At 43.3% G+C, this 27,278-nt stretch overlaps 1 protein-coding gene across 2 annotated transcripts; it reads left to right on the top strand.

The window, feature by feature from the left end:
- Nucleotides 1-940: 940 nt before the first annotated feature.
- Nucleotides 941-27,278, top strand: UGP2 (UDP-glucose pyrophosphorylase 2). 2 transcript variants are annotated; one of them, XM_086743491.1, is made up of 10 exons: nucleotides 941-1,050; nucleotides 7,399-7,526; nucleotides 8,073-8,180; nucleotides 20,258-20,443; nucleotides 21,854-21,987; nucleotides 22,662-22,959; nucleotides 24,040-24,237; nucleotides 24,425-24,667; nucleotides 25,146-25,250; nucleotides 26,194-27,278. In XM_086743491.1, the coding sequence occupies exons 2-10, from the start codon at nucleotides 7,413-7,415 to the stop codon at nucleotides 26,299-26,301; spliced, it is 1,494 nt and encodes a 497-aa protein (XP_086599617.1). In that variant the 5' UTR covers nucleotides 941-1,050; nucleotides 7,399-7,412; the 3' UTR covers nucleotides 26,302-27,278. The 2 variants fall into 2 exon arrangements, with proteins under 2 accessions (XP_086599617.1, XP_010117430.1); XM_010119128.2 differs by lacking the exon at nucleotides 941-1,050 and adding an exon at nucleotides 1,414-1,684.

The raw sequence follows: 27,278 nt of genomic DNA, 5'->3' as shown, positions 1-27,278 counted from the left end.
GTTAGGCCTGTGATTATCCTTGTAAAAGAATGGCTGTAGAAGAGTTGTTTCAGGACTATCTGGAGACCACCCAGTCTGCATTTTCGGCTTGCAGGTGTTGGACGCGGGATCATAGCCAAGCTGTAGGAACGGAGCACCAGGTTCAAAGCAAAGCATTCTCACTAACAGTGCACGGACAGGAGTGAGGCTTCTCTTGCATTTAAGGTAACGGCAAGCTCCCACCGATGGCTGGAGAGAAAGATCAGGATTTCTGCTGGTGGGACCTTCCCCGGTGCGGAGAAAGCAAAGGGATGCTCCCAGGTGAAGTGGATCGGGATAGAAAATTCATGGAGTGCTTTAGGTCTCTGCATTTTTGGTTTTCTTTAAAGCCAAGAGGTAGAAATGGGCCGATCCAGATGGGACCCCAAATCGATCCGAGCCCTGAGAGTTGCCTGTTTTCCTCCAACTCTCCAGGGACCCTCAAGGCCCTGGCTGAGCCTCGCTGCCCACAGTCAGGAGGGATGAGGCCCTCCCTACGCGTTTCGGGCAAGGCTGCCCGTGTCTCCCACCCACCTCTTAAAACCGGGGTCCAGCAGCGCCCCGCCAACTCCCAGGCTCCGTGGGGCTGTCGGCCCTCAGGGGAGCAGGGGGGCGGATCAGGAAGGGCTTTTGGAGCAGAGGTCCCGCGCTCCGTCGGAGAGACCCCGCACCCTGCGTGGGGGCTGAATTTGCCCGGGAGGAGGGGGTGGGGGGGGCCGCCGCCATCGCACCCCTGTACGCGCCCCCGGACAAGCGCAGGCCCGCAGCCCAAGCGCATGCGCACCCGCGCGGCCTGCCCGCCACCTGCGGGGCGGGGCGCCCGGCCCCCCCCACTTCCGCCGCACGCCGCGAGGGGCCCGCCGGGAAGGCGCCGGGACCCCGCCTCCGCCGGAGGGGGAGGGAACGCGGGGGGGGGGAGGGTGTGGGGGGGAGTGGGCGGGGGCGCGCGCGCGGCGCGCGGGTCTCCGCGCCGCCGCCCCGCCCCTCCTCCCCACCCCGCCCCCCGCCGCCTGCGGTGCCGGTAGCGACGAGGTGGGTACGGGACCGCCGACTCCCCTCCCCCTCCCCAATCTCCTCACCGGGGTGGTGGGGGCGGCCGCGGCGAAGCCCCTCACGGCCTCCCCCCGCACCCCTCCGCCGCTTGAGGGAGAGGCGGGGCCGCCCTCAGGCCTAACGGTCGCGCCGGCCCGGCCTCTCCCGTCCCGTCCCGTCCCGTCCGGGAGCGGGGAGGAGCCGTGCGGGGAGCCCCGGGGAGGCAGGCAGGCGGGCGGGCGGTCGGGCGGCCCAGCCCGGCGGGGAGGGGAGAGGGGGGGAGGTGTTGGGGGTGGTGAAACCCGGGGCGCGGCGGGTCCGCCTCTTTCATTGATGAAATTTAAATTCCTCGGGGTTTGCCTCCCGCCCGCCGGCCCGGGAGGGACTGCTCGGCTGAGGGGCCAGCGCGGCGGGCGGGCTGCTCCCAGCGGGACCGGCACCGGCACCGGCACCGCGGCCGGGACCACCTGGACCGCCGCCTCTCCCGCTTCCCCGCCGCCCCCCGCGGGCGCTAGCGCCGGCAGCCTGCCCTCCCCACCCTTGGGGTAAAAATACCCCAACCCAACTCAGTTTATGTTTGTGAGAGCAAAGTGTTTATTTCATTAAAGAGCGAAAATGTCGTCTTTTGTGAAAGGTAAGCTGACGTGCTTTGTAATTTTTTCTTTCTGACTCTTCAGATCTCTGCTTTTTTTTTTTTTTTCCTTTTTAAAATTTTCCCTCCCCTCCTTTCCAGCAGCCCGGTAGAGTGCAGGCAGTGGTAGGTGCAGCAGAGCAGCCGAGTTGCGATGAGCGAAGGCTTCCTCAAAAGTGTTTTTGTGATTTGGCACGGGGGCCTCCACCGGTGCTGCTCGCCTCGGGTCGCTTGCCTCCGTGGATGCGTGGCTGTCGGGCACACGCTGAAACCGGGCAGTTGTAGCGGCAGGGCTCCTGTCCACGACAGCTGGACAAGGCAGGATCTGGAGTATACCGGAGGATCTTGCAGCTCTCCCCTTTTCGCTAAGATCTCTGTTAAAGTTGGGGGAGAAAGAGCACTGAGGTTGAGTGTCTACACTTTTTTTTCAGAGGCTTGAGTGTATTTTGTCATTTTCTAATCCCGGTAGGCTCTGGCGCTCTCCTTGACTCTCTGCGTGTGCGAGTGTGTGTGTACGTGGTCTGAGTTTCAGATTCCTTTATTGTGAAACAGCCAACCAGCCCACAAGAGGTCATTTCAGGAAGAAAAATGATTTTGGTGCATTGCTGTGGCAGTTTTCTTTTCCTCCTCTCTGATATTCCTAATGGTGCGTGTGTGCTTTTTGTAATTAAATTGGTGCCTGTAGGTTTCCTTAACATAAATCCACGCAGACCTATCAACAAATGTAGCTGCCTGTAGAAAGCACACGAGTAGGTCTTGTGCCATACAAACTTGGACGTTGCAGGCAACCGAGGGCCTTCGCGGGCTTTAGGAAATCGCTGTTGCTCACCCAGTGGATGTCTAGGACTGTGCAACACTTGCTGTGTAAGTGCATCAGCTGTCTGCAAACGTCTCGTGGCACCTGGGCAAAACGCAGGGAGCTGAAGGGGGGAAAGGTTATGGCCGTACCGCTCAACCGGCCGCTCTGGAAGTTATCAAGATAAACTCCTTCTTGCTGTGAAATACATTACGAAAATAGGTTCTGAATTGTTCTTTTGAAATAGAATTGGCTTATCTCAGCCTACTGCTGAAGGTAGCCATCTTGCAGGCAAGTGATATTACTTGTGAAACTGAAAGCTGGAGAAACCTATGTAAAGATCGTAACCAGTTTGTAAAATATGACCAAGGATTTGAGAATCCGAAAAGCTTTTAAAAAAGTAACCGCCATTTAAGTGCTCTTTTATCACGCCAGTAGTACTAGAACGTGTTGCCAGAGTCAAGTGATATTTTTAGCATGAGGATCAGCTGCTAGACTGAGAAATCCAGCTGTGTCTGACCGTAACACCTAAACTCTTGGAGGACACAGCTGGCAAAAGCAGCTTCCTAGGTTGCAAACTTCTGAGTTAGCTCAGGCTAACGTGCTCATCCGTTAAGGAGAGAGAGACCGTATACATTTCACTTCATGTATGCCTCAGTCCAATGTGTGTTGACAAATTTTGCCTCTAGTAGTAGGAAAAGAAAAATGTTTGTAAAGGCTGAGTGGGTATGTTCAGTTCTAAAAATCAAACAAAGTAATATTTATTAGCATTGTGCATTATAGTGTGGGTATTTAAAGATACTTTTGTCCTTGTCAGGGATAAAAATTGCCTTGAACTTTCAACAGAGTTGCTGGAAGTTAAGGCATTCACTCTGTACCCTCAGCACAGAGCTCAAGGATAGCGCATTTAAAGTTCAGCTGCACGTTTTAACTCACTAGCCACTCTTCTTGATCTTTACGCAAGTACTCTGGCTCCAGGGAGACCTAAATAATTTTCTGCTGTAGGTCTTTCTGTATACTTACTTGGATGGCAAAAGTAACTACGACTTATAATCCTCAGCCCAAGAGATTCCCAGTATTTTCATAGGAGAAGGGACTTCTTGCTTGACTTGCCCCACGACTCTCTCCTGTGCTGGATCCTTGTATACTGAGACCAAGGCAGTGAAGTTCTCTTCTGAGTGAATTAGTGAACAAAAATAATAAATCTTAATGCATGCTCTGCTTTTAGTGTAGAATAAGAGGGAGGGATGGCAGAAAGGAAATAGGTGCAAGCCTCTAAGTAAGAGGTCACCGCTGTTCTGTTCTTGAGCAACCTGATCTGGTTGGGGATGTCCCTGCTCCTTGCAGGGGGGTTGGACTAGATGACCTTTGAAGGTCCCTTCCAACTCAAACCATTCTATGATTCTCCGGAGGACATCTATCCCTTATTTTGTTTCTGATAGTGTACAAAGACTGCCTTTTTATTAGCTGGATGTGATTTATCATGTTTCATTTTTTCATATGTCAGCTGTAAAGTTACGTATCGTAAACTTGCAAATACTCTGCCATATGCTCTAGCTCATGCTGTGAGGGCAGGGGGCAGGTTAGCAGTGAGAGCAGAGCACAAAAGCGTGCTAGAAATAACAGTGGGGGCAGGAGGGTTTGCGTGAAACTCTCCACGTGTCAAACACCATCACAAACTTGATTAAAGAGCGGTCCTTTCTCTACTACTTGAGGGAGCGCTTTCTACTGAAGCCGTTACAATAAGATATCCTGGGTGGTCATTTGTGCGAAGCCTGCTGTTTTCTGAAGCCTCAACTATTTAGTCATGCTCTTGCGTTCTGTGCTAATTTCCTGCGTGGGCTGGTCCCCTGAGAGTCTTCCACTACCTTATCCCAGCCTTTTTCTTCCTTCAGATGAGTGTTCAAGAACACTGATCCCATTAAAGTGGGCTCAGGCTGAAATCTGAGGCATTGGTTGCAAAATATCTTGGAAGAGGCATTTCTTTTTAAAGATAATTTGGGAGTTTATGGCTACATGTACCCTTGGAAATATTTTTCTGCAATTATCCAGCACCCTGGCCTCCCATGTGATTTTTTAGAGTCACAATAACTACTTTTCATTATAGCTTAGGAAATTTTACTTGCCTATAGGAAATAACTGCTTTCAGATATGCAGTTGCGCTAGCCTTTCTATTTCCTCATTGCTGCTAGGGTGAAAAGGGAAATCAGCGTTCACCCAGGCTGTTAGATTTAACAGTAGCTTCTGTTAAAAGGCTGCGGTTGTCTTTCTATTAGCAGTAGGCTGAGGTGCATAAATACCAGGTTCTTCCCAAAATCTCTGAGAGGTGGGAACACAGGAACAACTAGTACTGAATTTGTTTGTTTGGAGCGGGTGCACTGATGCTGCTGTTGTGGTCTTGCTTTGGGAGGCCTTTAGGGAGTGCTGTAGATCCCCATCCAGTCCAAATCCTGGTGGACGTCTCTTAAGAGAAGTGCTTAAAAGCCTCTGCCTTGCAATGGCATGTTAAAAGCAGAAAAGCTTTGAGTTGCTATTTCTCTTGGCTGCTTGGTTACGATATTCAAATTCTTACATAAGCAGACTAGACACTTCTCCTGCACCAGGCAAACACATGTTTTTATGGACTCCAGCCATGTCCTTCCTCTCTCTTTCCCCATAATAATAATAACAATACTAATACCACTAATAATGCTCTCCCCAAGTAACTGTGCACTGGTGTGTTGAATCTGGAGGAGACCACATGGTTGCAGTAGTTGTTAAATGGTCAACGTAAAGCCCAAATATTCTCTGGTGCCAGGGGAGGATGCTGGTAGCTTTGGGGGTCTGGGTTTCAGTAAGAAATGTCCCAGCTATCTGGCTGGTCTGCACACTTGGCACTTGGTATCAGGAAGAAGCAACAGGTTTGCTTTGCGTCTCTGCGACGACATTGGTGATGAAATGCGTTTAGCATTTGCTCATTAAGTTGTGGAGAATTTATAGTATTATAAAAAAAAAAAACAAAAAAAACCAAAAAAAACCCAAAAAACCAAAAACAATCAACAACCAAGGACATTGTCACACATTTATAGTGCCTTTTTCTTTTGATTTGCTTGGGATGTTACTTGATCTCTAAATGCATTTATCTGGCTAATATGAGTGAACAAGATTTTCCTAGTGGCATGGCAGCGTGGGAAGGCTGCTAGCTGGCTCTGCCGTAGCCTTAATGTGTTTAACAGCACGAATGGCAGTCTCTGTTGAATACTTGATATTTGCAGAGTTTCTTCTGAGATGTGTTGCATCATAATGGGAGGCTCACATATTTTACGGGCTGATGAACTGTGAGAAATGGCCACTGTTGTTGCTGTAACAGGAGTCCTGCATTACAACATGTTGAAGGGAGGATTACAAACATAGGAAAGTATTGCCTCGCAGTTGTTTCTCTGGAAGTTTAAAGAGTGTTTCAGTACACATCAACCCAAAATGTATGAATGAAGAGGCCGTACTTGTAGCAGTTCGGTGTGAAAGTATTAAGCTGGTATAGACCTCCTTTCTGTAGGAGGATGTGCTTCCTAACGAAGAGCTGTCCGTGTTTTTACACAGCTAACCTGGAAAGATACGCCTAACAGGCTTTCAGCTTTTACCTGGTTCTACTACTAAATGAAGCATTTGATTAAAAAAAGAATCCATTGTTCATTGTACTGTTCATCTTGAGCTGGCATTTCCCCTGTGTTGCACCACACATAGTATGTGCACTGCAGCACTTGTCTGTCTTTTTTTTTTTTTTTTTTTTTTTTTTTCTCTCCTCCCCTACCTGCAAAACAGTGCAGTCAGGAAAATGGCTTCTGTGGGCTTCAAAGCAAGGATTAGATACTGTCACTGAGTTGGAGGCCATGGAATACTTTGCTTAAAAAAATAAAATAAAATAAAAATTGTATTAAAATGAACTGCCTCTGGCTTTCTTAAACATTCTCAATAGAACAGCCTTTTAATGCATCTTCTAAATAAGTAAACTTTAAACTCAGGTTCCTCTTCTAACAATATTTTCTGGCAGTATCACTGCTCAACTTGCAAAGTTTCCTCTTGTCCCTTTTTGCACTAGTATTCAGGGTGTTTCTGAAATCCAGCTATATTTGGCAATACATCACTCTCTGTGTTACAGAGAAGTGATTACTCAAGGGATTTGGCAGAAATTAAATTAACTGAGGTCTTTAGAGAACATACTCAGAATGTCTTTTGAGAATGCACTGGCTTCAAATGCTTTCTGTTAGAAAATAAAGTCATATCTCTCGTTCCTCTCTGCAATGTGGACTGTATAGACATTTTTTTATTTGCACAAAAGCAAAACAAATGCTGAAGTGATAGACAGACTAATTTTCTAGGTTGCTTAGTAACTGTAATGCATGCTGTAGTGTGAAAATACTAATACGATAAAGTAAGGGACTATTTACTGGAACAAACTGAAGATCGTGTGGAAGTGCACAATCTAAATAATTAAAGCATGTGTTTTTATTTGCTTGTGTGAACAGAAGGATACCCTCCATCGTAATGTTCTATGTGAAAGAATTTTTTAGTGAAAAGCTTTTTCCACACTTTTATGTGCTAAAGCATGTTGATGTGGTAGGATATGAATTCTTTGGCTCTCTGGCAAAAAAAAAGTGTACTGCTGTGGATTTTTGGATGGTTCTTGAGATGGATCGTTGGTCTTTTGGGACGTTTTGGAGTTTTGAGAGAAGGGTTGTTTTTCTGTGGCCTCAATTTAAGGTCTGTTCTCCAAGTTACTAAGAACAAAAACTTTAGATTCCTGGATTGCTAGCACAGTAATAAAATGAGACTAGACTATGAGACTTCATTAATTTTTAAAAGAAAATTGAAGGCTATTTGTAGTCTAAATGAGCTAGTTTTCTTCTTTTTCCTTTAACCCATGTTTTTATTTTTATTTAAGATTTCAGCAAAGCAATGTCTCAAGCTGGCACTTCACAGTTTCAGGAAGTCATTCGGCAAGAGCTGGAGTATTCAATGAAAGTAGAACTTGATAAGATACTTGCCACCGCATCTTCAAATGAGCTAGAGGTAAGGAGCATGATGTGGGCACAACTCAAAGCATGAGAAATTAGATGTAGGAAATTGAGGCAAATATTATACAGGGAGACAAATCACAGAATAGCACGATCCTTCTTTTTAGGACATGCTCTGATCCTGTGTGGAAGAGTAGCCTGGATACAGTGTCAGCAGGAGACTTTCAGTTCCATGTACACCGGGCGACAGAGTTATTATTAAGTGTTTAATCATCTTTAGTTATTAAAGGTTCTATGTAATCTTGAATGGATTACAGAAAGGGAGGGTAAAGCTCTTGTCCTAAAGATTGAGCCCAATTCTAGTGGTTACGGTTTTGACTAAAGACTTGTCTTCTAGGTATACAGGTTGGTTTTGTACCTTGAGTTTTAGTGGAGTTTTGGTACCTTTTAGAATTTTACTTAAATTTTAGCATATCTCTACTTCAGTGCTGATAAAATTACTTTTGTGAACAGATTGTACATCAAGTTTGTAGAAATGCTTCCATGACTGAATAGGTATGCATTAAATACCAGCATTAACTGATGCATTTCTTCTTTGTAGCACACTAAAAAGGACCTGGAAGGATTTAAGAAGCTGTTTCATAGATTCCTACAAGAAAAGGGACCATCTGTGGACTGGGGGAAGATTCAGAGACCTCCAGAAGATTCTGTGAGTTGCAATGAAGTGGCAGTCTGTAGGGAACATAAAACTGATAATTGCTACTTGTAGCAAGTGATGTAGTCTCCTGTAGAATGGATACAACTGCCGTGGTTCTGTAAAATTACATAGGGCAACACTTTGGGTTCTAACTGGAAAAGAATTATTTATTGACATATGTTGTATGTGTTCCCAAACATCAGGTCCTTCTTAACATATGCATCAAGTTTTTTGGTGTTATTTTTTTTAGCTGTTCTTTGAGCAGAACAAAACGGGACAGATGCCGTTTGATACTGTCTCTGGAGTAAATGGTAACTTGTGGTAGGGAGGACCTAGGTAGGACCCTTGTTGTTCCCCTTTCCCTCCTGCCTGTGAAAGAAGGTTGTACGTCTCGGATGAGATCGTTTCCAGCAATCCATTCTGCTAAATAATTTGAAAGGGATATATGGCAAGTGGGCTGGGTTACATAGCTCATTTAGCAACTTCTGCAATCCACAGCAGCTCAGTAAAAGCAAAGAATCTGAAACAAGTAGTTGATTGTGGAGTTTTTGAGTGTAATTTTCTAATGTCAGCTATGTTGTTATAACTTATAACCTGCCATTTGAGCTGCTGCTGAAAATGCACTAGATGGTTTTTTTTGTTGTTTTTTTTTTTTTTTCAGCACGGTTTAGTACTGAAATAAACACTTCCTATTAAACCTAGTCTTGTTTTATTGATTCATAGCCCTAGGCTATCTTTTGGCTCTTGCATAACTAACAGTGTAGCTGTGCTACGAATTCTTGCTTTTCTCAGCATAGAGATCTTGGCATATTGCAGGATTTCTGTATCCTCACACGTTTGTGGTTTCTCTTAGCCTCTCTGTGGCGATTCAATTGAGGCTCTGTTTGCAACTGAAAGGCGGGCTGTCCCATTACTTCCAGAAGAGATGCAGTGCTGCTCTCTAAAGTGTTGAAGAGTGATGCTGTTTTAGAGAAAGTCTAGGGTTTTTCCAAGGTTGAGTGTTTTCTTTTAACTTCCAAAAACATGTGATGTCTCTCTTCTCTACTGTAACACTGAATGAAGTGTTGCTTTGGGGAGAAAAAATCCATCTTTAATAAAGAGGCCGAGGTGAGAAATTTGACTTCTAGATAATACGATTTACAAGGAAGGGTGAAGAAAGAGGGGTTGCTTTTAGTCTAGAGGGGGTGAGACTCTGGGAGTGATAAGTCTTTTAAATATGTATGTAAAAAAGTAGTTGCAACAATGAAAGGAATAAACTGTTCTGTGTCAAGGTAAGGCCTGGGATTAAATGATAGCAATTTGATGCGAGTGAATGGGCTGCTTTGTGGAGAGGGAGAGCTATTGTCTATTTTTAAAATTTTGCACACTTTCAGCAGAAAAATTTTCAATTTCTGTAAAGGACTGAAAATTACCAGGTAGGACATTGAGAGCAAATGTCAAACAGGAGGGTTATGATAAGACACTGAAATAGACTGATGGGGGATTCCCAGGCAAGGCAAAAGGCAAGCTGTTTAAAAAAAAAAAAAACAAAAAAAAAACAACCAAAAAAAAAGCTAGACAAAGATCTAACTTAAGGTCACGGAGAGCTAGATTAGAAAGAGTATTTCTCTTCTTCCTTATGGCCTGCACTGCCTCATTCTCGTCTGTGTCACTTAGCTATGTAGCAACTTGTGACCAAAAAGGAAAAAAACAAACCCAAAATGGTAAGACTCCTGGAAAATTGGGTCACTTCGGCTTAGGTGAGGTGCGTGCACGATCTTGGAGGAAATTTGCTTCCTAGCACAAACTCCAAATCAAATAGTCATACCTGCTAAATGTCATAAATGAAAGCTAGGGAAAAATACCTGCAAACAAACATCCTTCCATGCCTTCTTCACTTCATAATAAATATCTCTTGTTTTAGGATTCCTTGGATAAGTTGATAAGTTGGAAGGAAACACTCAACCTCAAATGTTGAAGTCAAGAGACTTCCTGATCTGACAGGATGCAAGTTGAGTGCTCTTAGAAACTGAGAGCAAACTTAACATTCTAGAGTATTTTTTCTTTTCTTTTTTTTTTTTTTTCCTGACCATGAGAGTTTAATTTTCCATATGCAGATTTTCTCTGAGTGCTTTTGTTCAACACTAGTTGAGTTTTTTTTCTTTTCCCAACTATAAAAACTCGTAGTGCGCTCTCCTCCTGGTCTTGTTAGGACAGCACAGAGGATGGTACACACAAGACTCATTTGGAAAGTGCTGTATAATTGCCTGTTTGGACAGCCTTGCTTTGTGAGGTGGTGGAGTGCTTGGCTGCTTTTGAGAATCTTGCACTACAAGTATCATGGCCTAGAAAGCAGTGACCTGCTCTGCCCAGTGTGAATTTGTTTGCCTGTGATTGTTCTGGAGAATTGGTTTGCTGCTTGGTCGGTCCAAAGCACTGAGAATTCTGGCACGTGTCATCTCCAGCTGATACCTAGTAGAGCTCAATCTGTTTAGGTATACGTATTCATGCGTGTATGTCTGCATATGTATACATACAGACATACACACGTGTGTGTGTGTGTATATATAAAATAAAAGCACCCAAACGCTGTGCCAAAGTTGATTGTGGTTTTTCTTCCTAACAGCTTAAAGAAGTTCATTAATAGTTTACTGCATTTATAGGCTTTTTCTTTTAAGTTTCCATTTTGTGTAAGGTGCTTCTGAGTTTTAGGTTAGGTGGGAAAGGTGGTTCAGGCTTTTGCCCAGTGCCATGGGACTGTGCTCTGCAGGAGCAGAATTTCTGATCCGACTTCTGTGGGTCATCTAATGTGCTATCCTTTGTACTTGTTCACTGAATGTAGTTTTCTCATCTTTTCTTGAAGCATCCACTGACAATAAAGGCCCCTGTCAGTAAATTGAAACGGAAATTATTGTCTTGTAATATTCCTCCATTTTTCTCAGCAATGGGAGATTCCATCCCTGACCTCCATGTTTTCAGTGTAACAACTAGTTCCGATGGGCAAGCAAATTGTAAGCTCCAGACAATGCCAACAGAAGATTGAAAACATTATATTGGTAAACTTCTAATTTGTCTTTTCCTTCCAGATGCTTTGCTTCCATGTATCCAAAGGCTTACAATGATAGCTGGCATAGTTAGAACCTGTTACTCTTACAGTCTTCCGAGAAGAAAGTATACTTAGAGTGCTGGTGAATGAGGAGATGAGGTAAAGAATGTGGACATGGCAAGTGTAATCTAATCCTGTTGCTGTAGGTTGCAGTGATCTGTTTGTTTGAGTTGGAAGCAATAGCAAAGTCTCGCTGGGAGGCCTCTGAATGAACTGCAGTGATTGAGTTAACCTCAAAAGACCAATGCAAAACCTCATATAGGATGTAGGGAGAGCATCTGAAGCAATGTGAGTGAGAAAGGAGCTTGGCTGTTAGAGGTTTTGTTTCCCCAGTGGTCAGATTCTTGTCTGCAGCTCAAGTTGTCATCTCAACAAACTATATCATGAAGGAAAATGAATGTCGTGCTCTTACTCAAAAGCAAAATGTTTTCCTAATATTTGACTCTGGAAACAGGTTTTAGAGTTCACGTGGTGCTGTTTCTAAAACTGTTACTTGGTGCTGAGTGAGTATTTCCTTGTTGTTCCATAAGCACATACTGACTAATATGGGTGTATTGCTTTCCAGTCTACCCATGGCAACAGCCCTGATATTCATTTTCTCTGTCTCTGACAAACTCTTCCAAACCTCCTTGCAGTAGGGAGTGTGCTTGTGAAATCTGTTATTCGAACTCCCAACATTGCCTCATGCTAACTGTTCTGAAAATCACTGCTGTGGCATTACCTGCAAAACCAAAAGAAGCTAGATATGTCGCCTTAGAATAATCCCAAACCACAGGTTTGAGACATGTCTCAAGTGAGAAACACTGTAGCGAGGCATCTGTGAGCCATGTCATTCCTGCCCGTTTTTGTTCCTGAAGTATTTCCCCATCAGCACTTCTCAAGTTCACTGTTCTGAACCTTTAGAGCAAGAATTGTTTTTTGTTACTGTGCAGTACTTCTTATGCTTGTGTATATGTTCATAGGTGATGAGGTAGTTCTGCATATTCGTGCCTACACATCACTGGAACTGCTACATGATAGCACTGGCATGCAGCAGTCCTGATGCTGCAGGGATCCTGTTTGAATTTGAGTTCTTGACATTTGTTTTTCTCTGAATTAAAGACCCTTCAGGATCCAGGGTTTCATTGCCAAGTTGTCATTTCCAATGCCTGTGCCAGAAGAAACCGAAACGTTTAGTGAGGCTGAGTTATAAATTTTGTTTTGTAGCTGATGCAACATCCAATGAACTAAATCCTTGATGGAGGGCCTGGATGGAACTGTTAACTTCATCAGGATTTTACTCTGAGCTTTCTGCATAAGCTAGTTTCAGGCATGAAAGTGAAGGCATAAAAGGGTGGTTGGCAGTTTAGCAAAAGCAGAAGATTTTAAGGCAGGCTGGCCCTGAACTGACTGGCAGGCTTTCTTCTTTTTGGAGAGCTATATTGTGAGTGATGCAAGAAGAACATAACGAGGCTTGCAAGTTGAAATAATTTTTTTGGCTCTTCAGGCAGTGTCTGAACATCGTGGGTATGACTTGCATCCCACCCAGCTAAAGCTCATTCTAAATGGTCTAATATGGAGTGGTATTGACCTTAGAGTGGATGGGACGTGATGGCAGGGAGTGAAGATCTAGTCACATTTCTTTCTCAAACTGCCTACCACTGAGTGTGAATCTCTGTAGATCCTGCTGGTAGTGAATCGTTCCTTAAGCTTTCTGATGTACCTTCAGTGCATTAAAATCCCTGTTTATCATCTCTTCATTAATGAGAAGGACGGTTGTTTTTCAAGGTGTCTACCCAGCCTGAACACCCTCTCTGTGGTTGACAGAACACAAGAAGATTCTGCTTTTTGCACACCTCTGTTCCTGAGAAGTTCTAGGAACTTCAGAATGATGTTCCTGTGTATGTCCTCTGTGAAATGGCAGTACTGTGTGATTGGGGGGGTGAGGGGGGCAATCTTATATTGTAGCTACCCTGACCCTTGAGTAACTAATTTCAGTATTGACCTTTGGTAGGTAAGGTCTGTGGGTACGGGGTTTGTAAGGATCAGTGTAGTTACAGGGTCAAAAAAGCACTTAGTAGTTTGGGCAACAGTCTCTTCAGATAAGAACTGAGAGAATGCGTGCATGTTTGTTAATTCCTCTCAGTGCGCACTTGGAATTGGATATCTGCCATCAGTTCCTACGTTTGTGATCTCTCGTGCTGTATCAGCTGTCCCTGCCTTTCTGACAAATCCGTGCTGGTAACCTTCAGGATCTTTTACCTTCTGTAGTTTGTTCAGATGCATCCTGCAACACTGAAATGCTGTATCCATGTCGTGCCTCTCTCATTTATTCTACATATTTCCTTTTGAAAATACAGCAGAATAAATGAACTGTGGATAGAATAAACTAACGATGAACAGATGGTATTCCTGAACGGATATGCATTTGAAATAAGAGAGGGATTGCACTACATCAAAAAGCTCCAGCTCTGTTTAATTTTTGGGTATTAACATTCTGCAAACATGCTTATATCAAAGATCCTTGGATAGTATCTGGAAGATTGCTGAAGGATTTTCTTGTGTGTAGTCTTCTTCTTAATGGAAAGGAAGGAAAGGGATGCATGAGATGCAGAGGACTTTGAGTTCTCCTGAATGAAAATAATTTTATGTCAAGCTTATAGAATATGCCTCTGTTATTCTTGTCTAGCATGGCTGTAGCTATTGTAAGGTAGCGCTTAAGGTTTACATTCTCTTTGTAAGAGCTTGTCATGACTGATGAAAATGGTGAGTTTCCAGTTGAACCTGGAATAGTGCAGTTCTTTGTATCCTTCCTTTCTCCGTCTTCCCCCTGCTTCCACTTGGCAATAAATCTCAGATGAAAAAAGTCCTGTTCTGTTAAAGGTTCCTTTGACTTGTTCTGTCCTCTGGATCTGCAATGAGTAGACGGCCAGATCTGACATGCAACCTGTTGCCACAGCTCAGCTTGAAGGTGTGGTTTTCATCCAGGCTTTACTGGCCTCCATGACCTTCAGATTCTCTCCCTCGCACCTGCTGAATTCCCAGTAGCCTCAGGAAATGTTGGTGGCAGTCAGTGAGCATGCGTGGTGGTGTAGTGCCAATGCAGCAACCATGCTGCTCTGGACTGCTGGAGGGAATGATCTGTGGGAACAGATGAAGTGATCTTCTTTGCCACACGGTCCGGTTCGGGAGTGCTGAAGTCTTCACACAGGAAGTGTGGTGGATGCTGTTTTAATAGATGAGTTTCTGATAGATGCAGGCAGTGCTGCTGACCTAACTTTGTTTTGTGTTATTTCAGTCATGCTGATGTGCTCTGTTGCATGAACAGACACATCTGGGGATGCTAAGGCATCACTGATGCAAGACCAATCTATCATGTGCTGCTTTTTGGTTACAGAACTACTTGCTGATAACTAATTGCTAGAGCTGTTGTTGCTGCTGTCTTTGCACAGTGTTTTGCTTAAGTCAGTTGCTTCTGTTTTATGGAGGGCATACCGTGCAGGAACTTTGGGTTTATTGGTGACAGGCTCCATAAACCTCCAGTGTTTAGTGATATTTTCAGGTCAGCTGTAGCTGATTTGCAGTCCCTTGGGGCATGATTACATGAGTGATAAAGTTTTTATTTGTTTGCCATGAAGATTGCCATGCAAGCTTCCATTTGAGCAGACTCCATAACCTGGCCTTTTTGTCCAACGAAGGAAAGATACTTTATAATGTGTATAATCTGATTTCTCACTTCCTCATACCCATACTTTTGTGGTTGTTATTTACTGTCATCTCGTAATATTTTCAAGAAAGCCTTCTCTTGTTCAAAGAGTGTGCTTGTGTCTGTACACACAGCACATGTGTATATGGCAAGACCTGTATATATATATATATATATGTTCTGTTTGTTTTCTTTTTTCTTCCCCCCCCCCCAATACGAGTCTCCTAGTTCTCTGCATCTCCCTTCCTGGAAGAAATGAGCTTGTCAGCTAAGTTATAAATAAAACAACTCCACAAACTGAAAGCTTTCTCTGTCTTAATTTAGCTGAATAACTCTATTGCCAGTCAGAAGTTTCCTGATGAAGGGCTGTAGTGTTCCTCTAACATAAAGTGCTTGTGTGGGCAATTTGAGACCGTCCTTTTTGAGATCATGTGAGTATTTAGGAAGTGGCTTCGACACAATGTTTATCTAGGTTGCTACGGCTGGCCCAACTTAGTAACCTTCTCATCCTGGAATTCTTTCAACAGTTGTTTCTGCGTGTGGCAGAATTATGTTGGAAACCAAGATAGATGCAAGTGGCAAGTATTAGTAGCTTAGTAACCTTTGGATGATGTGAACACAGCTCAGGGCTGTGGAGAGCAAGCTTCACTGGCAGAGGAAAAAGAACAGTATTTGGGAATGCCTGGAGAAATGTGGGCTCCTGCTGTTCCTACATGGAGAAGAGCTGTGAGGGATATTTCCTTCAGACCTCACAGGTGGATAGGTCCAGTTTCTCACCTTGCAGCTAGGCTTCCTTATTAAGCTGCTGTTGTTGATTTGACTTTTCCAGTTGTCCATCTCCCACCACTTCTGGTAGGGGAGAAGGAAGAGCACAAGTAGAAATAGTGTAACCATTAGTAGATTAGTCCTAATTCTGTTTCCTCTTCACCCCTTTAAGGAGCAGGAAACATCAAGGCCAGTGTGTTGTGCATCTTTGATCTGGAGAATGTGCAACTTCAAAACCAAGCAAATCGGCAGCCACTGGTTTGTTTCAAGATGTCTTACATCTTCCCTGTGTAACGTTACTTCATATGAGTGCAGATGTTGCTGATTATTTACTAAAAGTCTGAGTACAGTTAAACTTTTAAACAATATTTTCAGGGTTGTTTAGACTTTATGAATGAATCTTCTGCATTAAGAAGAGGCACAACAACAGATTGCTGCCTAGACACCCACCGAACTCATTTTGTAGCTCTCCCAGAATGCTGAGCTCCCAACTTTACAGGCACAAACCCAAATAAATAAAAAGAAAACCAACAAACGTGAAGAGCCTTGCCTCAAAGAGGGCAGATGCTGCTGGAGGAGCTCGTGGTTAGGAACTGGTGCTTGCTCCCCCGGGTGCCACACTGTGGTGCAGGGCAGGCTTGGCATGGGGCAGACCTGGGTGTAGGGCCGGATCCCACCACAGCCCTCCTGGGAGCTGCTGCCAGACTGATCCCTTCTAGGAAGGCTAGGCATTTGGGCTGCACCGTGATAGGGCTTTTATCCCAGGGCTTAGTCACACCTGAACTGCTCTGGAGCCGTGTTTGGCTGCTCCCAGTTTTGCTTATCCTGGGTTACGCATCTTTTAAGCCTTTGCTAAAGCAGACTGAGGAGATGCTTCCAGAATGCTATTGTTAAATTTAAAATGTGAAGAGGAGTGTTTTGATAAGGTGTACCGGTTTGACGTTTGTGTTACTGGGCATCGCTGTTATCTTCTGCAAAGTCTCATGCCCAAGCCCAGTGGTAGAGTTTTGTACTGGAAAACTGACAGTTTGCTTGGTGTGTTATTTCCTGTTATTTCAGGTCTGGTTTAGGCTCTTTTGCCCCTCTGCACTGGGACTCCATTCATTTCTAGCTGTCACCTTATCTTCCACCTTCTTCCCTCTTATCAAACTCAGCTGTCTCTTTCTTTACTTATTTCAACTTTCTGTCATCTTTGGATGATGCAGTTGAGCAGAATTTATAACCTGGAGGCAGGAGGCTGCAGTTTGGGGTAGAAAAGGGAGAACGGGAAAACACTGCAGCTGGCCAGAAGTCGTAACCAGCAAATCTGAGAGCCATGGAGAGAAAAAAGTAAGGCAAAAATGGATGAGAATTTCCATTCTGATCACAAAATTTCATAGCCTGCCTCTGTTTCTTAGTATATGGCGCAATCCTGTTATCTATAGGCACTGTGTGACTAACTGAAGATACGTTTGTGATTAGAACAGTTGTTTAATTTCTTGATACTGCTAGATAAAGAACCTTTTTGCCTAAAATGAATGTTGTCACACCCTTGCATGAGAAAGCTCCAATGGGAAGACTTTACCGTATTGCTTCCCTAGCAAAGCGGTCCCACTGAGATACCTTTCAGTAACATATTTGGTCTATAATGGGAATTTGCCTAAATTATTCGTAATGAGTTGTGAAGTTATTTAAGCCACGCAGTCAAAGCTGTCAGCCTTTTTAATGAAGGGATCTTGGAGAGCTGTTAACCAGATAGTTAACAGGGAAGGAGACTCTTTTTAGTTCTCAGTTCAAGGTAGCAGAAATCCAGCGGAATCATTTTGATTTAGTATACTTTTAATGTGGGTCATCTGAGGAATGCATTATGGTCTAAGTGCTGTGTTTTATTTCATAATCTTATGATACAAAGTCAAAACTGACACGCTGTCTGTCAAAATGCTGGGACCTCCTGAAACCTTGTTTGAAAACTCTCTCTCTTGGATGTGTGAATCAAATTGTGGTGACATACGTAAATTTCTAGGGATCAAAGTTCTGGTTGTCTGAAGGTTAGCATTCAAGTTAAAGCCTTGGCTGGCAAATTTCCACTCCCTTGTCCTTTATTGATCCATGCTGATTTTAGTGACAAATCTGTGTGCTTGTCAATGATTAAAATGGCTTGTTGTTTCTGTGGCTAGCATTCTTTGCAGATTAAATGGGAAATAACATGCCAACATCACCTGCTTTGTTTAATCAGTTCATTTCTTTCTCTAAGGAGAACTTACTATTAGCAGATGACTGCAGCAGTGATTGTGTTACTGCTTGCTGCCTGAGCCATGATAACTCCATGTTTACCTTCTAGTCTGCTGAAAGAGGGAAATAAAAACTGTTAAACAACCATGTCTGCAACTGTGACTTAGCTGGAAAGTGGTAGCTTAAATACATAAGATTTTCCTTGTAATTCTTACTCATACAAGCTAAATTGTATTTATCTTGAATGTGACGATAACTTTACACTTAGGATAGTCTGTGTGTTACTCCTAAAGCCCCTGACCTGTCTCAGGGTGTTTTGGCATAGGGAACTTCTACTGCAATTGAAAACATGAGAAGTACAGTGAAGTCTGACCTTACTTGGTAGATAGGAGTGCAAGAACTTGGTTAAGAGCATGCAGACAGAAACATTTCTATCTTTAATGTGTTGGTTAAATCTTAGTATAGAGTCACAAGCAAGTCTGGATATTACCTCTTCTCCTGGGAGTGGTATAGTGTGGGCATACCTGTACTCCCAGTACCTGCTAGAAACAAGCAGCAAAGTTCCTGGCATTTTTGCAGAATGTAGCTTTAAAAAAAATTGCATTAAAATAAAGTAATTACTAGGCTTACTCGTCGAGCCTCATTACCTTATAGCTTTGTTTTGATGGGTAGATATCACAAAACTATCAAAATTTGTCTTGTTCCCCAGTAACACTGCCCACTGAGACAAAAATTAAGTCACAACATTGACATATATTTTTCATGTTCAACAGCTAGAGTGTTTCAACAAGGAATCTGTTGCTATTCTGGCATTTAATGTTTTCATATTAGTTAAAAATATTTTAGCGAGAAAGTAGGGCTTTCAAATTAAGTTAATTGTGTGCTTTTTTGGAGTACGTATCTTACACATTGGGAAATTTTTCTATACGGAATGAGTTAAGCAGTTGCATCAAGATGTTCCTCCTGGGCCAGTTTCCACTGTTTGAGTAATGAGAGTTTAGTTAGTCATTATGCTGTAACTTACGGAGTGAGCTTATCTTTAAATATGTACCATAAGCGTTCCAGATCCTGAGTAAGGCAGAATTTCCCTAATGTGAGTGATCTGCTCTAAGCTGACGCCTGTGGTGTACTGGAATGCTGAAATTGCGCAAACTCTCCTCTCTACCCCGGCACATCTGAGGAAGAAATACGACTCTTGTTCCAGCGCAATGTGAATTTCCATTTGAACCCCAGCCTGACTTGCCCAAAGCAAACAGAGTTCTGAAAACTACTCTGTATGTATTTGGTTTTGGAAATCAGCTGTGGATCTTACGCACACCTTATCAGAACTAAAATCATTTTCTTGCTGCTAGAATACACACAGCACTGAAACACCAAGGCTTTTCTTCAAAAGAAAATCTCTAGAAGGGCAGGCTAAAGGATAATTGTATTGATTTTGCTCTAACAGTTTTGGCATGATACTTATCGTTGCATTGTTACCTCTGTTTCTTTGACTTAGGTGCTTTGGATTAGGACACAAGCAATGCCTAATGCAAGGCATGCTGTCATAACAAGCCTGATTTTGCTCTCCATCGCTAGCCCCAAATGTAGCCCGTACTCTGTTTTTAAACCTGTAGGATATAGCTGTCAGCAAGGTAGAAGACTTTCTGCAAGGTGAAAACAGCATCCTGGAAACAGCAGGATAAGAACTAGGAACTCTTCCACTTTGTAGCACACTGTTGGGAGAGATGAATTATTATATTGGACTGGATAAATTGGAATAAAAATTGGTTTAGTCTGAGTCAAAGAACCATCCTTTTGCCAAGAAGCTTCTGACAGCTTCAGTGCAAAGTATATTAAAAAAAATATGTGGGTTTAAGCTGCTCAGGGAAGAAAAGTTTTATGTCCTGCATGTAGGGCATGTGTTCTTAAATATTGGTCTGGGAGGAAGGAGAGCATCTTACTTGCGAAGTGGGTTAGATGGCTGCAAGGAGACCCCTCTCTGCCTGCAAGGCAAGAGGAAGATGGTAAGTGGCATAACTGGCCTGACTTCTTCCTCACTATTAAGTTTGCTCTGCCTGGAAGAGCAGACAGACATCTTTTAATCTGAGTGAAGCTAATTGTGACTGGTGTCATGAAGTCTGTAGAACTTCTCAAGAGGTTATTGTAGTAACAAATCAGGTTGGTTGTATTGTAGCAAGTCGGGTTATGGTAGACACATCTTGCAAATATTCTTTAGTGTCATAAATCATATAAGTAAATGTGGATATTATTGCCAAATTTTAAGCTTTGAAAATTTTTAGGAGAAAGCAATTTCCTTCCAAATGTCTGACTTCTGGGGTTTTTATTTGTTTGTCTTTACAGATCCAGCCCTATGAGAAGATAAAGGCCAGAGGACTGCCAGATAACATTGCTTCTGTCTTGAACAAGCTGGTGGTGGTGAAGCTAAATGGCGGCTTGGGCACAAGCATGGGTTGCAAAGGCCCAAAAAGTCTTATCGGGGTGCGGAATGAGAACACCTTCTTGGATCTGACAGTTCAGCAGATTGAGGTAACTTTTCATGGGCTTTTCTTTCTGTGTTGGAGGAAACAAGACACACTGAGCTTGAGTACGTTTGGCAGTGGAGCCTTGTCAGAAGGAAGAGGAGAGGGTAATGAGGTCTGGTCACAGTGCTAGCTGTGAAGTGGAGAATTGCTTTGGAAAGAGTAGGCATGAAAGGGATGGAGCAATCTGAGATTGAGCTCTGTCCACTCCACAAATTAGTACAAGTGTAATTCAGCCTGTGCACACCAACCCAGGCAGTGATGTGTCCAGAACTACAGACAATCCCAGTTGCAGAGCTGGCCTGGCATGGCTAACTCCTGGGCTTGTTTCTGACTCCTCCAGGTGCAAGTCTAAGTTTAGCTTTCTAAAAGCTTTTTTATGTGCATTAGAACAAAGCTCTTCACAGCAGCTCTGAGTTCCTTGTCGAATTAAAACTCTCATGCTGAAGTGATTGCTGGCATTTTTGTCTGAAGAAAGAAAAGTAAAAGAAAATAACAGCTGTTGGTGTTGAGAGAGGACATTTCAGGTTACGTTTTTAATGCAGAATATTCCCCTTAGAGCAGATAATTAAGACAGTCATTAGTGTAGGAAATCAGGTGTGCCTGTTCCAGAGTTTCTGGAGCTCCAACAATTTTGGCCTCAGTATGGTGTTTGTTTGAAGCAGCTCTCCCAGGTATGTTAGACAGTTCTACAGCGGACTGAAATTTAGATCCAACTTGTGTAGTCCTAATCCTTTGGTGCTGCCGGTGCTTTCTGAAAAGGGTCATTGTGGAAGTCTCCATCGCCACCAGAGATCCCAAACGCTCCCCAGCAGACGAGGGTGATCTGATACACAGCGTATCTTTTTTTCCTGCACACTCTTATTTTTGATGGAAGGCTGTCATGTTTTCAGGTTTTTGCCTTTGCTGTTCTGTCCACGTGAAAATGCTCTTGTGTACTTCAGCTCCACTTTACAGATGCCCATATAATTAACATTGTCACATTTCAGTGTGTACTCTTCATACTATTGTCCATCTCGTAGCATGCCAGAAATGCTCAAAAGTGCTTGCTGTGCAGAGAAGGTTTCGAAACCTTAGCCTGACAGACTTTAGTAATTCGGGGAAAAACATGTCTTTTGTAATCAAAAATTAAAATAATGCTTCTCTGGTGTTGTGCTTTTCAAATTTTGAATCTCAATGTGGATTTAAAAACAAAGATTAATTATGTATTAATTAATGTGGGCCTTATCTTTACTACTTAGAAGGATTTGTTTTCCTTTACCTGATTTATTATCTGTTCTGTTGGCATAAGCATCTCTCTCTTTTATCCCATGCATTTATTATTTCCACTCTGTTTTAGCTAAATTTATTTCTCACAAAGTTTTAGATGTCAGAGTTAATCATACATGCTGAATTTACCATTTCTTTTCCATCTCAGCATTTAAACAAATCCTACAACACTGATGTTCCTCTTGTTCTTATGAATTCCTTCAACACTGATGACGACACAAAGAAAATCTTGCAGAAGTACAGTCACAGCCGTGTGAAGATATATACTTTTAATCAAAGCAGGTATCAAAAAAACTTCTCCACTTTGGGCAAAAGGAAACACTAGCTTGCATTTCTCTATATTCCAAATGGTGTGGGTTTTTAGTTCAAGATGCTGAGGTAGCCATAGCGTCTTCTGTTCTTATGTTCAGTCTCTATTTGGGACCTCTTTGAAAGACTGAAACGTCAGGGTGTTAAGCGGAGTCAAAGGCAATGTGCTAAAATTAGGGAGAGGGGTATAGGGAGGACACAGTTTCTAAGAAGTGTGTGGATAACGCTGTAGTGGATGCTGGCCACTTGATAGCTCAGTCTGCTGTTAGGGTACCTGGGCCCTGGAAGGAGACAGGACACGGCTTCCTTCTCCACAACAAACTCTGATCTGAAGTGGCTGATGATGTCAGAGGCACGCTTGGCATGCTCTGAACCTGCGTGCCAGAGGAGAGCTGTTGTACAGCGTGGTCGCAGAACTGTGCCTTTATTTGCTTGAATGAGAGATTGCATTCTGCAGCTTCTCAGCGATAGCTCAGTGTTTGGATGGGCTTTCCGTTCAGAGTACTTCCACTAGCCTGGAAAGCAGAGCTTCAGAAGCTGTACAAGAAAGCCCATGTAGTTGCACCTTTACTCTTGCATTTTGTTTTTCTTTACTTTATGCTAGTCTGACATTAATGAGAACTTAATAGAACCCATTGTTTTCCCAGGTATCCTAGAATTAACAAGGAAACTCTGCTGCCAATAGCCAAGGATGTATCTTACTCAGGGGAGAATACGGAGTGCTGGTATCCCCCAGGCCATGGAGATATCTACGCCAGTTTCTATAACTCTGGTCTGCTGGACAACCTCATCGGAGAGGGGAAGGAATATATTTTTGTATCCAATATAGATAACTTGGGTGCCACTGTGGACCTTTACATTCTTAATCATCTTATGAACCCACCCAATGGAAAACGCTGCGAATTTGTTATGGAAGTCACAAACAAAACCAGGGCGGATGTGAAGGTAAAGGGACAGCGTTGTGCAAGCCAGTCCGAATGCCTGGCATGTTGGGGAGAACCTCAGCCTCTTGTCTCTTGCGTATGCATGAATTCAGACATACATTATATCTTCTTCTAGCTATTTCAGGCACCATTTAACACATCAGCTGTGATCTAATTTGAGATGCACAAAATCAGCAAGTTTATGAAGTTCTAATTCATGGAACAAATTTGGTCTAGGTTCTGGGCAACAGCAGACAAGGACAGACTGGACTTGACTGACTACTGAAAGCAGTCAGTGACTGCTGCAGGGTGCAGGTCACCACCTCCATACCTTCTCCAGACTGTCACTTACACAAGGGAGAAGTTTGGGGGTGGTAAAAGTAGAGCACTGCGGGGTGGGATACAGCAGTTGTAGCTCCACTGACTGAAAACCGCGTAAGCCACTTACCCAGCTGCACAGCTCAGCTCGGCGTGGCTGCCAGGCTGCTCCTGCCCTGACCACTTGACTTTGTACAAAGTCCAGGTTTGATAACTTGCCAGACGCTTATGGCATGTATCAAATATTTCTAGTATGTTAATTTGTCACTTAACTGTACTTTGCCTCTGTTCTTTTAAATTTGAGGATGGGGAGGAAATGTGATTTTCTCTGTATTCAGTAGATAGTAAGAAAGCTCAGACTTAGTCCTATAAAACCACAGAAATGTACTGTCAGGATGCAGTTCAGGCCACTGAAGTACCACTTCTTTCTCCACTAAATGCCACAAATACGGAACTATTAGATTTAATTCAAGTTTTGCTCTGTAATCTACCAAAGTACTGCTGAAGGTGATTTTTGACAACAGCAGCACTTGCAAAAGATTCTCAACAACTTTCATTACAAGAATTTACTGTCTTGGAGTGCTGAAACATGATCGTTTGACAGTTCTGACTGTACTTTAAACATACGCTATAATTAGTAACCTGGTAGCTGAACACAAGCAACATGTTTTCGCTGAGGTTCAACTTTAAATGCCAACAAAACACTGTGTCTGTTTGGGGCGAGGGGAGGGTTTCTCTGGCGTCTCATGAACAGGACTTAAAACTTCTTCTCTGACTCTTGCAGGGTGGCACGCTTACGCAATATGAAAACAAATTGAGGCTGGTGGAGATAGCTCAGGTCCCAAAAGCACACGTGGATGAATTCAAGTCCGTGTCAAAATTCAAAATATTCAATACCAACAATTTGTGGATTGCTCTGTCTGCGATCAAAAGGCTGCAGGAAAAAAACGCTATTGACATGGAGATCATTGTTAACCCAAAGGTAATCAGCTAGGAAGATTTCAGAGGAAACGGACTCAAAAGAACTGTTCATTTCTAGGTAACTAAACGGACTGCTGCCTTCGAAAAGGAGCCAGTCTGTTGGTAAAATGCAGCACTCTGACATACGCTCATCTCTGGTTCTGAGTGCCATTACCTGCTGTTGTGCTTACCTGAGTTTTCTCTTCCAGACGCTGGACGGAGGCTTGAATGTTATCCAGCTGGAGACTGCAGTTGGTGCTGCTATTAAGAGTTTTGAGAACTCTCTGGGGATAAACGTACCTCGTAGTCGTTTTCTGCCTGTTAAGACCACGTCAGATCTCTTGCTTGTGATGTCTAATTTGTACAGCCTTAATGCTGGATCTCTAACGATGAGCGAGAAGCGTGAATTTCCAACAGTGCCTCTTGTCAAACTGGGAAGTTCTTTCACAAAGGTAAACTCCCATAATTTGTTTTTATCTCTTTGAATAAAAATACAGTCCAGAGCAAGAAATAAGTTACAAGTGAGGTTTACTTTATCGACCTCTGCCCATCTGGGCATTGCCTTCTGGTCTTTGTAAAGAACTGTTAGGCTGTTAGAATACAAAATATTTAACAAACGTGTGCATAATGACATACAGCTGTTGGGTGCTCCTTTACCCTGTCAGCTGAGGAAACTGAAAGCAAATTGGGTTGTGTGTGCTCTCTAGAGCTCACCCAACTTTGGTGGGATACTGCCCGTACTGTTTCTTATAGTTATTTCTCATGGTTGACAGAAGTGACAATATCATGTTGCTTTCAGAGTAGCAACTCTTATATCTGTCAGATGTAGGTTCTAGAAAGGTCCCTGAAAGGAGTTTTCTGGAAGCTCCCACGCTTGTCTTAACCCACAGATGGATTTAAAACTCTTTTATTCTTTCCTCTCTCCAAAAGGTTCAAGATTACCTGCGGCGGTTTGAAAGTATTCCAGATATGCTGGAGCTGGATCATCTCACTGTTTCAGGTGATGTTACATTTGGGAAGAATGTTTCTTTAAAGGTGAGTGTGTAATTGGGATGCTCCTGCCTAAAGGTGACTGCTCTCTGCTCCTTGGTAATCGATCCTGCCCAAGTCAATGCCTTTACCCACAGTCTGTGGAAGCGCTCCCAGGAATTAACTGGCCCAAGGATTGCAGAGGCCCAGACTGAACAGTGAACCCTCATGAATGACTGCAAGGTGTTACTGCTCTAGCTGCTTCCCTGTACAGTCCCAGGGAGAGCTGAGGTTTGAAAAAAAAAACAACCTCAAAACACCACAGACCTCACAACTCTGTTCGAAACAATGCTTACATCTTTGTCCTTTAGCTCTACAAGGCACCTACCACCTTGCCTCCTGAGCTGGCTTTACAGCCGCAGGCTCCTTCTCATCGTGACTTATTAGTAAGCACTGGAGCTGAGCAAATTAGTTTCTTTCTGTGATGTGGCCAGTCCTTGCAGAACACTGTCATGGTGCTGTAACAGTCTAGGCCAGTTCAGCTACTGAGACAGATCAGTGCAAGGTGGGGCTGCAAAAACCAGCACCTGAACCAGCTTAGGCTGTTACCAGACCGCACGCTCATACACATCTCTGTGCCCAGCTCTTTGTGTATTTGCCTCATAGCCACAGGGCTGAGCTGTGCCATGACATCCTGATGTGGGAAACATTTTTGCACCTAAAGCATGATAAGAGTGCTTACAGCAAGCCTGTGTCTTCAAAGAAGGCATCAACTCTGCTTGTAAGCTGATAGTATCTACTATGCTGGTAATTACAGTGCTTCCAGTATTGCTTGTTTAAAACCTTTTGGGGGGAAGTCTATGCAGAAAGAATACAACTAAATGCCTCCAGGATCTGGCTGTGTTACAGCTGACACCTACCTCATCCTCTAGACAACACTACTTGCGCTTCTTCCAAATCCACAAGTAACAAAGTTTCTAATCACCTGTCTTCTTTTCCGCAAATCCAGGGAACAGTTATCATCATTGCAAATCACGGCGACAGAATTGACATCCCAGCTGGAGCTCTACTAGAGAACAAAATCGTATCTGGCAATCTTCGGATCCTGGACCACTGAGTCAGCGAAAGGGCACGGCCGGTTCTGTAGACTGCTGTGATGGAAGAACCTTTTAAGCATTAGAAATAGAAGTACACAGAGGGCCTATGCTTTGTCATCTTCACCGTACCCTGCAGTATTAATTTTAAATTAATTTCTCTTGCTTATCTTTTTAAGCAGACACATAGCGCAATGGATGTGCGTAAGTAATGCTTCAGTCCTTAAAGAGATTCTGTAACTCAGTTAATATGACCTTGAAGTGCAATACTGTTTGTCTTGAGGTAAGATGGACAGATCTTCTTTGATAAGAAGTTAAGAGGCTTGCCTCTAACATTTAGTAGTTTGAATTGCTTGTAACTGCAGAAGTAAAGCTGTGAAGCAATACATGTGAGACAACACAGTTAGCTACTCATGTGACTTTTTATGAAGTATAAGTGGCAGGCACAATCGAAAAACCAAAAGTTTCACTACTGCTAAACGGGCTGTTAAAAACCCTGTATTTCATGTGCTCACAAACATCCCAACCTCTAGCCCTCTATAACCCCACAGCCTACAAGTGGGATGTCCTGTCCCAGTTCTACGCCGAGATACTGGGGTAAGGCTGTCAATACCTCCATTTCTGTATTGTGAGACTGGGAAGCGTCGTTCCAAACTCACCCAAAGAATCTACTACTTGAGAAAAATGCCTCAGTATCCACGTGTGGTGTTTGCTTTTTCACATCCCATTTAAGACTGGATCTCCTGTTAATCCTTGATCTGCCCTCTTTTTTTCAATAAATGGATCATGTTGACTACACCCATGTTCATATTGTCACAGCCATGTATGTTAATTTATCTTCTCTTGAGTCATTTCTAAATTTGTACAGGAACTGAAATCTCTGTCCTGATCACTATTGATTTCTTAATGTTTCTCTTGTATTTACATGCAGACAACTTTATTTTATAAGGTTAGTATAACACTGGTATGTATCATTAAAGAAGTTGGTCTTTAAAAACAA

This window comes from Chlamydotis macqueenii, chromosome 3 (genome assembly GCF_036417535.1).
Source record: "Chlamydotis macqueenii isolate bChlMac1 chromosome 3, bChlMac1.mat, whole genome shotgun sequence".
In the NCBI taxonomy this organism is placed as follows: domain Eukaryota; kingdom Metazoa; phylum Chordata; class Aves; order Otidiformes; family Otididae; genus Chlamydotis; species Chlamydotis macqueenii.
This window is presented reverse-complemented; position numbering and strand designations above follow the sequence as displayed.